We start from the raw sequence: 10,159 nt of genomic DNA, 5'->3' as shown, positions 1-10,159 counted from the left end.
AGTTGATAAAGCTGCATGAAGAAAGCTAGCTTGTTCCTTGACGTTGTAGAGTTAGGTCCAAGGTGGAGATTTGTGAGATATTGGATCGAACTCTAGTATTGTCGAAGGGTAGCTTCTTGGTTCGACAGTTCGACAGAGTTAAGCATGAAGTCGAAGGATTGTTCACATGCTGGTGTCGAAGTGTGCATGCTGTAGTCGAAGATGGGTCTAGCATGCAGATGTCGAAGATGCTAGGGTTGTTAGCATGTTAAATTAGGTTTTAGTGCTTAAACCCTAATTTGTTAAGTTAGCTTGTTTATTAAGTTGGCTTGTGTAATGGGCCTTGCTGAAAAAGCCCATTAGTTAGTATGTTAGGTTTTATTATAAATAGCATACTAGTCTCTCATCATTGCTAAGCTGCAAATCCTAATTTAGGGTGAGAGAGGTTATTTGTTATTCTTGTAAACTTGTAATCTTGTTTTAAGAGAAAGTGAAAGAATAGCAGTTATAACCAATTCTTGTGTTCTTATTCTCTTCCCTAATTCCCTATTATACTTTGTTATTGGTATCGTTTTTCACAACAAACGTTGATTTGCTATATTAAAAAATAAATACATATTAAAAAACAACAATAAGTAATTAATAAATAAAAACAATAAGTAATTAATAAAATATTGTACTATATTTTCCCTCTAAAAATATTGGTAGAAGGGGCCTGATCTCCTATAACTAGAGGTGTCTGTGAAGGTTGAAATACAAATTCTTCTTTTATTCTTACTTCCAGCAATTACTAATCATGTCTGTTTGGCCTGTAGTGTTTTTCGAGGAAGGTAATCACATGAGGGTATGTCTGAACCTGCATTGGGATTTTAGTAGAATTGTGAGAGCCATCAACAATGGGTTTCGACAAATTGATGGTCCTACCCGCAAAGTTAAACAAATAGATTATCGGTGTCCTTACATAACCTTGACGGATGCAAGCCCAGAAGGCACTTACATGTATTATTAGGATCGTGTGCAAAATGATGTGGATGTGGATCTAATGTTTTGGACATACAGTGGAGAAGTTAATCGAGGCGTTCAGGATCCACTTGTTCTAGCAGTTATACTTGAGTAGTTTAAATTGTGTTTGTTGAGTGAGTCCTGATATGATGTAACCATGTTTGAAGTATGTATTTCGATTAAATGTTTATTGTGTTTCAAATCCCACTTTAATTCGTTGTGTTGTTGCAATATAATTTTAAATCGTTGTGTTGTTGCCATATAATTTTAAATCATTGTGTTGTTGCAAACGTTATTATGGTGTAACTAGAGATTGAATCATTTAATTAAAGTTGTCGTGGTTGTTGCAAACATTATTTAAGTAGACAGACATTGATTAGTGTGCGTTCGTCTAGTCCCATCATGTTGGAATCTCCAGAACAGAGTGATTGACTGTAGGCGTGTTGATAAACAGTAACATGTTAGTCTTGTCACATCATGTTGGAATCCTCAGAACAGGCATTCATGAGTGTACGTTCGTCTCGTCACATCATGTTGGAATCTTCAGAACAGGCATTGATCAGTGTGCGTTTGTCTCGTCCCATCACGTTGCAATCTTCAGGACAGCCATATATTAGTGCGTTTGACTATAGGCGTGTTGATAAACAGTCTGCAACAATTATATCTTTAGCTACTTAAGAATGCAACCTCTCTTTATAACTCAAAACACACAGCCAAACACTTATCCAAAACACACAGCCAAACCTTTATCCAACTCACACAGCCAAACACTTTTCCAAAACAATGGCATCCCCACCTCAATACGTAGTCAATGTCCATCTAAACAGTGAGACATTCATGTCTGAAACAGCTGGTCTACTGATGAGGAACACTGACGTTGTTACGTTTTTGTTGAGCAGAAAAGCCAATTTTACATACTTCCGTAAGAGATTAGAGGCTAAGATTGCAATGGGGCATGTTGCACAAATTTTCTACCAATATCATTTTTTCCATGACAACAACCTGGTTAAGTTTTACCAGGTTGAGGTTCAAAATGACGAAGACCTACAAGATATGTTTGCTAATCACGAATATTCTGGGTACGAATGCATCGAGCTGTATGTTACCATACAGGGTGATACACAACAATCATGTGTTGTTCAATCACAGGTTATTGACCCACCCGTCGACGAACAAGCAGGGGTGGATGTTATAGATAGGGGTGGCAAACGGGCATGCCCGCCCCGTTTAGGCCCGCCCTACAAAAGCCCGCGAAAAAACGGGGCGGGGCGGGGCGAGCTTTTTTAAGAGTGCGGGTCTAAAACCTTGCCCCGCCCCGCAAAAAAGTGAGGGCAGGGCGGGGAAAGCCCGCGGGCATTCGGCTTTTTAGGCCTAAAAATAGTAAAATTCTATGAAAAAACAAATGCCCGCAAAAGCCCACAAAAAAACGGGGCGGGGCGGGGCGGGCACATTAAAGAGAGCGGGCCTAAAACCTTGCCCCGCCCCGCAAAAAAGTGCGGGTAAAACGGGCTTTCCCCGCGGGCCGGGCCCGTTTTGCCACCCCTAGTTATAGACGAAGAAGAAGATGGGCAGGAAACTGAAGTTGACAACATGGTCAATGAAGAATCCAAAGACGACCATGATTTTTCGGTGCCTCCAGGTCATGTGGACGAACCTCCTGCACATATGACGAACTTGAACTTACAAGGCGATGAACCTTCATCCGATATCTTCTTCAACTTGTACATACAAAGTGATGAAAGTGCTAAGGAAAGGAGATAAGTTTCCTTCTAAGGAGGCATGTCAGAGAACTATAAAAAAATGGCACATGACAAATAATGTTGATTTTGATGTATATCGCTCGAACCTAGAAAGATATATAATCATTTGTAAAAACCCTGAGTGTGCATTCAGACTGTGTGCTTCGTATAGGAAGAGAAGTGATGCCTGGGTCATAGGGTCCATTTCACAACAACACACATGTGTTAACTCCAATACGTCCTAAGATCATACAAAGCTTAGTTATGATCTTATCTGTCAGGAGATATTGCCTCTTATCAACTGTGACCCGTCTTTGAAGGTGAAGACGATTATCTCGCATATCGTTACAACCTACAACTATACTCCATCCTACAGAAAGGCTTGGATATCTAAAACAAAGGCCATACAAATTGTGTACGGCAATTGGGAGGAGTCATACAAAACTCTTCCATGTTACCTAACTGCACTTCAAACGTATGCTCCATACACCGTCGCTATTCTAGAGACACTGCCAGCGCATGCACCGGATGGAACCCGTGTCCAAGGATATGGTATATTTCATCGTCTTTTCTGGGCTTTCCAACCTTGCATACAAGGGTTTGCATATTGTAAACCGATATTGCAAATCGACGGAACTTGGTTATATGATAAAAACAAAGGAACCATATTGATGGCGGTTGCACAAGACGGAAAAACCAACATATTTCTAGTAGCGTTCGCAATAGTGGAAGGTGAAACTGCTGCGGGTTGGAGTTTCTTTTTAAGGAATCTCCGAGAACACGTTGCTTCTCAAACCGATCTTTGTTTAATCTCTGATAGGCATGCTTCCATTGAAAGTGCTTACAACAATCCAGCAAACGGATGACAACACCCACCATCAACACATGTCTACTGTATTCACCATATTGCCCAGAATTTCATGCGGGAGATCAATTATAGGCACCTCCGGAAAACACTGGTCAATGCGGGATATGCATTAACTCAGCCTACATTCCAACATTATCGGAGTGAAATTATGTTGTCAAATCCGGACGCGGGAAGTTGGATTGATAACCTTTCCAGAGAGAAATGGACCAGGGCTTATGACAACGGCGTGCGAGGGGGCCACATGACAACAAATCTAGTAGAATCCATGAACGATGTTTTTAAGGGCATCTGAAACCTTCCGATCACTGCACTGGTGGAGGCAACCTACTTTAGGATGACGTCGCTATTCTCAACAAGAGGTCAAAGGTGAAGTGCTGTTAGAGAATCAGGTCAACTATTCAGCGAGAGTTGCATGAAATTTATGAAAGAACAATCTGCCAAGTCTAACAATCATCATGTAACTGCTTTCGATTGATTCAACCGCACTTTCAGTGTTCGAGAAACAATTGACCACAATGAAGGATTGTCGAGACAGCAATATCGGGTTCTACTAGATGATCATTGGTGCGACTGTGGTAAGTTTCAAGCATTTCGTATGCCTTGCTTGCATGTCATAGCAGCATGTGCATATGCGTACCGAGATGCATTGTCATTACTTTCTCCAATTTACAAGGCTGAGATATTGCTCTAAGTATACAGTGTGGCATTTCCAGTGGTGGCAAAGGAGGATTACTGGCCTGAGTATGATGGGGAGGTAGTATGACATAATGACACGATGTGATGATATAAAAAGGATCGCCCCAACAGTACTCGCATTCGAACCGAGATGGACGTCCATGACAAAATGGAAAGAAAATGCAGTATTTATCGTCAACTAGGGCACAATAAAAAGAAATGTCCTAGCCGTGGAACCACCTCATCACATGTTTAATCAGCTTTGTAACATTTTTTTACGAGAATGTATCAACTTCGTGTATCGACTATGTAACATATTTTGTATCAATGAACTCCACTTTATTAATCGGAGGAATCGACTACACAAAAACATTAATTAGGGTTAATAAAAATTTTACGAAATCGGCGTATCGGATATTTTTGCGAAAATCAAAGAGCGGAATCGAAAACTTGGCGCAAAATGGTACAAAATAGGGTATTTTTTTTTTAAAAAATAACCCAAACACATAGGAGCCATTTCAAATGGCGCCTATGTGTATCTCCTATAACCTATGCGTCAATTCAATTGGCTTACCCTAATGGCCATAATGTTTGCGCCATTTCAAATGGCTAGGTCACAATGCTTGCGCCAAATGGTTTGGCGCATACCCCTGGGGGTAGAATTATCAATATGGGCTACCCGGCCCTAAACGGGCCAGCCCTGACGGGCCATGGGCTATTCAAGGCTGGGCCAAAAAGGCCCTGTGTAATATGGGCTCGAGATTTACTACCCGAGTCGGACCCTAGATGGGCTTCGGGCTACCCAACCATAAATGGACTTTTTTATTTAAATAAAATAAAATAAAACTCCATAATATTTATTATAAATAAAATTAAAAATTATGTTATTTTAAACATAATACATTTTTAAGTATTATATTATTTCTTATAAATACTATAATATGTCTCTAAATACAATATATGTTTAAATTGTATAAAATAATATTTGAATATTTATTATAAGAGAAAAATTAATGATATAATGAAAAAATGTTGATTATATTAATGTATAATATTTAAAAGAGAAAGATTGAATAAAATAGAGATAAAATTTAATGAAGTGAGAAAAATCAATATGCTATGTTGGAGTAAGATGATATAAATATAAATATTTTTTTTAAAATTTATAATTATGCGGGCCTAATGAGCTACCCACGACCCATATGGGTTAGCCCTAATGGGTAGCAGGCCTTTCAGGACTGAGCTAAAAAGGCCCTGAAAAATATGAGCTATAATTTTAAAGCCCAAACCCTATGATTTTTTGGGTCTAGCGGGCCGGCACATATGGGTTAGCCCATTTTGACAGCTCTACCCGAAGGTTTGTCAAACCTAAACATTTGATAATTCTTTTGAAAATATTGTTTTCTAGATATTTTTTTTTAAGTTGGTTATTTAAATTTTTTTCCGCCAATCGATAACAAATTTGCAATTTTTTCTTTATGTCACACTTGGTAAAATTGGTAAGCTTATTATTAAGATATAATAGTGTGTGTTTAGTATACCGACGAGTGAAAATGACGAGATGGTGTTTTGTTTTGATACCAAATTGTGGGTTAGGTACATTATAAATAAAATGTGATCTCATCTTAGATTCCACCCAAAATTGGTCTCATGAGTCATGACTAGCCTTTTGAAAAAAAAAATTGAGAAATGAAACTGATGAATCCAACTAAATCATAATAAAAGATCATTCTAATTGAACCAAATATTTTAATTTTTTTTAACTAAATCTAATCAAAATTATTAATTTGGTATATCTTTTTAAAATTCTAAACAATACCAAATTGCTAAAATACCAACTTTCATTCAAATTCAAGCATAGGAATTTATTAAAACAAAAGTACATAATATTTCTCACTGATCCAGAATCATGAAAACATAATATAAATAGAGAAATCACCCAAATCAACCACAACAAACCAACATAACAAACCCCTTTATTACAACACATACTCTTAACTACATCAATTTCTTCAACCTTACTTCCCCAACAAGGTAAGAATGAACTTCTTATAGTCCCCTGAAATTTCCTTAGCAATTGCATCTTCAAGATGAACACTGTTTCTCTTATAATACACCTCTTTGATGTCCTTCAAATCCTTCTCAGCTCGAGTTACCACAACACGGGTCAGTCCATCCTCGTCCGTTCCAATCCTTTTCAGCGCGCCACGCAAAACCTAAACATCATCGCAAAAAAAATATAATGTGATACATCGAAGTCACAATAGTCCAAGAGTAGATTTAAAGTTTGAATCTAATTAACCTTTTCATAGTACTTCTTATGATCGCTGATGCATCGAATAGTGGTGTGTAATGCTTTGTGAAAGTCATCAGATGCATTGTCCAAAAGTTTCTGCAGTCAAAATCAAAATTAATAAACATAACTTAAGGCTAAAAATCAAAGAAAATGGAAAAAAAAAAGTGATGTTTTCTTTTTAACCTTGGTTATGGAAGTGCCATGGTCATCTTTGTAACGATTGAAAGTTGCCAAAAGCTGAGTCTTGCTCCTTGTAGTAAGGATTCTTATGGCTTCTTCATAGTTACCTTTTTTCTCCTTGATTGATTCATGAAGAATATCAGCTTCGGTTTTCGCCAATTTTGGATTGATCTCATCCCCGCCATACCTAAATGAGCTCACCAGTCCAACCAATAGCTGCAAGAGCCAAAACCAAATACATTCTCAGAACAAGATAGTCTCAAATTTTTGGAGACTCAATATAAATTAATTAAAGTTTAACCATTTAACCATGACAAAACTAGTATAGACCCTATAGTTTAACTGAGACAGAACATATGCAGTAGTCTGTCTTGCACGTCTTAAAAACAACTCTGCTCAGAACAAAACTATACATCTTAACATTTTGCTTATTTTATCTTTTCTAACAAAAATAACTTATACATTAACATTTATATGATAAATTGTTATGTTATAAGTGCTTAATTAAGATGTATATCGAATGAGAGTCACAAATGATTGAATAACTTGCCTGGCGGAGATGGCCAGTGGTATGAGCAGCTACATCTTCCTCCAAAGAATGCTTGTAACGATTATGATAAGCGCGTCTCAACGCCAAAACTTCTTCAGGTGAAAGAACACTAACAACTTCAATGATAACATGGTAACCTTTGCTTCCATCCTTGATAGCAACATGGGCCAAAACAGCATCGCGGTCGGCCGGTTCCAGCATCCAACGGTACACAGCTCTCTGAAAAAAAATCATGAATCATTATCTTAAGACATTATATGTTAACAAAAAACAATGTTGTTAATTATGATACCTCGAAGTCACCAGAGATTTCGGATTCGAGGCGTTTGAGGAGATCCTCTTGGTATTTTTCTTCATAAGCTTTTCTGATTTGTTGTCTTTGATAAACACTTCTATGGCCCAATATTGTTATCACACTCTTCTCATCAGTACCCCATCCTACACAATTCAAATAATAATTACTTTGCATGTAGTAATATTATGAAAAAAAATCACAAGTCTTGTAAAAAAAATATAAATTCGATAATATTTTACAAATAAAGACACATTCATCGAATCAGTGTCACGACCGTTTTAAGTTTTCAGAGTCGCTGTAAAAAAAATGATGAAATGAGAATGGAAATTATACAACCTTTGAAAGCTTTATGAAGAGCTTCTGCATCTGCAAGGGGAGAATGGTTGGTGGGAGCAATACGAGTAGCCATAATTGATTATATTAATTTGTTCTTTCTATGATGCTAGTTAGGTTCAAGATTAATTTCCTAGCTCTTCAATATTTATATAGCAAGTTAATAACATATAGAGCTATAAACTATTGCTTTACAGTGTTAAAGTTTTTCTAACAATGCCAAGTTTATTTAGAGCAATATTTTCAAATTTTTCTATAATTGATAAAGTTTTTTTTGCATGAAAATTAGTACAAAAGAAGGTTTATATTAGCCTAAATAAATAAAAAGGTTTTAATTATTTTTGTTAAATTTGTTCTTTTTATTTTTAAAATAATGCTATACAGCTACGAAGATGCTTTCATTTGTCCACATTTGCTTAGAGAAACTAAAAGTTAATTTTTTGAAAGTAATATCAAATTCTGGAATTTTGAACATTTACAGAAATTGAGTGGTCTCAACCTATAACAAGGTTTTAAAAAATGGTCCATTACTTAAAAACGGTCGCCATAAACAGTGGCGGAGCCAGTAATTTTATGTAGCCTGGGAAAAAACTTTACACCATTGATTATTCACCTGTTTTAATTTTTACACTCTATTTTTACTAATTTTGTCCCTAATTTTGCCCTTGATTTTGTCTAAAAATTGACTATTAAATTGGAGGGAGTACAAAGAAAATATAGGTTGAGCCCGGGCGTTTGCCCGGTATAGCTACATTTTTTTTCTTTTATTGGTATATATAAATTGAGTTTTTTTGGTATATATGAGTATTTTCAATGTACAAGAACGGTAGAGATTAACCTCTCAAATTAGATAAAACCAGTAAAATTCTCTAAAAAATTTCATTACCTTTAAAAGCTTTTTGTAGAGCCTCAGCATCTTCAAGAGGAGATGATTTTATTGAAACAAGTGTAGCCATAGAAAACACTACTAACTTCAACTTCAATTTCTCTCTCTTAACAAGATTTATGTGATAATGTTAGAGATTGATTTCATCACCAGCCTATATATAATGCCAATGGTTTTCTTTGGTGTTATCGCCTAGCACACAGATCATCACATTTAAACGTTACTTTCATGTGAAGATTATTATTAAATATTAATTAATTATTAGCATTCTTTGTCATTAAGAAACCCATTTAAATTTTTTGAAATTGGTAATAAAATTGTTGTAAAGAAACGGAAAAGGAAACTTGATTCCTGGCTCATTAATTTGGTGTGACTTTGCATGGAAAAGCACAGATAAGTAATGTATAATGATGCTTTTTTTCGTCTCTTTCTGGTTGTAAGGGTGGCAAATTAAATTTCTCTAGAATCAATGATCTGTGATTTTATTGTTTTCTTATAGGTTACATACTTTGAGACAATGAATGCTTACTCTAGAGGCTTTTGCCTCATTCGACAACTCTAAAGGCTTTTGCCTCATTCAACATTTAGGAATATATCATAATTAAATTCAAACAATGTTGAGCATAGAATCAGAATGAAATTAACTTTATTTTATTTTTGGAGAATTCTTTATTATTCATGAAAAAAAGTTGAATATGTAGAGCGGTTCATGGTACAATTCTCTGTTAAAAAATTGAATCAAACTAAGCCAAACAATTATATAAGATCACCCGAATCGAATCGTACCGTTTTAATTTTTCTATAACTCAACTGAACCAAAAGTCATGTTTGGTATAACGGTTCTAAATTTCAAAACGTATCAAAACATTACAAGATAATTTTTTTCAAACTAAATCATCTGTTAAAAAATCAAACCCGTTATACTTTAGTTTTGAATTTTTTAATTAAAAATATATTTAAATATATTTTTAGTGTTTTTTTATAAATTTTCTTAATATACCGGTTTAATAATCGTCTTTAAAAATATATATTAAACTTTATTTTAAAAAAAGCATTTTTTTATATTTATAAAAAATAAAATTTTTTATTTCCGAAAAAAATAGACTGTTTTTTTTTTAAAATCGTCTTTTTTATTTTTTATTTTCGCCAAAAATCGACATTCTTATTTTTGAAAAAAAAATGATTTTTTTTTTGAAAAACGTAATTTTCTAATTTACGAAAAAAAATCAACTTTATTTATTTTCAAAAAGACCAACTTTTTTATTTTTGAAAAATTTTGATTTTCTTTTTATAAAACTGACTTTTCTTATGTTGGGATTTTTTTTCTAAAAATTGGATTTTTCCTATTTTAAAAAA

At 35.0% G+C, this 10,159-nt stretch overlaps 1 protein-coding gene across 2 annotated transcripts; it reads right to left on the bottom strand.

Annotated features, from left to right (window-relative positions):
• Window positions 1-6,086: 6,086 nt before the first annotated feature.
• On the bottom strand, window positions 6,087-8,962 carry LOC131640173 (annexin-like protein RJ4). Of its 2 annotated transcripts, none has more exons than XM_058910580.1 (6): window positions 8,804-8,962; window positions 7,582-7,727; window positions 7,290-7,508; window positions 6,743-6,955; window positions 6,566-6,655; window positions 6,087-6,479 (listed from the first exon to the last, which is right to left on the bottom strand). In XM_058910580.1, exons 1-6 carry the CDS (start codon window positions 8,871-8,873, stop codon window positions 6,282-6,284), a joined length of 936 nt encoding a protein of 311 aa, XP_058766563.1. In that variant the 5' UTR covers window positions 8,874-8,962; the 3' UTR covers window positions 6,087-6,281. The 2 variants fall into 2 exon arrangements, with proteins under 2 accessions (XP_058766563.1, XP_058766562.1); XM_058910579.1 differs by lacking the exon at window positions 8,804-8,962 and adding an exon at window positions 7,921-8,079.
• Between the last annotated feature and the right edge of the window lie 1,197 nt (window positions 8,963-10,159).

Source organism: Vicia villosa, unplaced genomic scaffold, assembly GCF_029867415.1.
Source record: "Vicia villosa cultivar HV-30 ecotype Madison, WI unplaced genomic scaffold, Vvil1.0 ctg.002988F_1_1, whole genome shotgun sequence".
NCBI lineage: Eukaryota > Viridiplantae > Streptophyta > Magnoliopsida > Fabales > Fabaceae > Vicia > Vicia villosa.
Note: the sequence above shows the minus strand (reverse complement) of the source record. Positions and strands in the feature narration are given on the sequence as shown.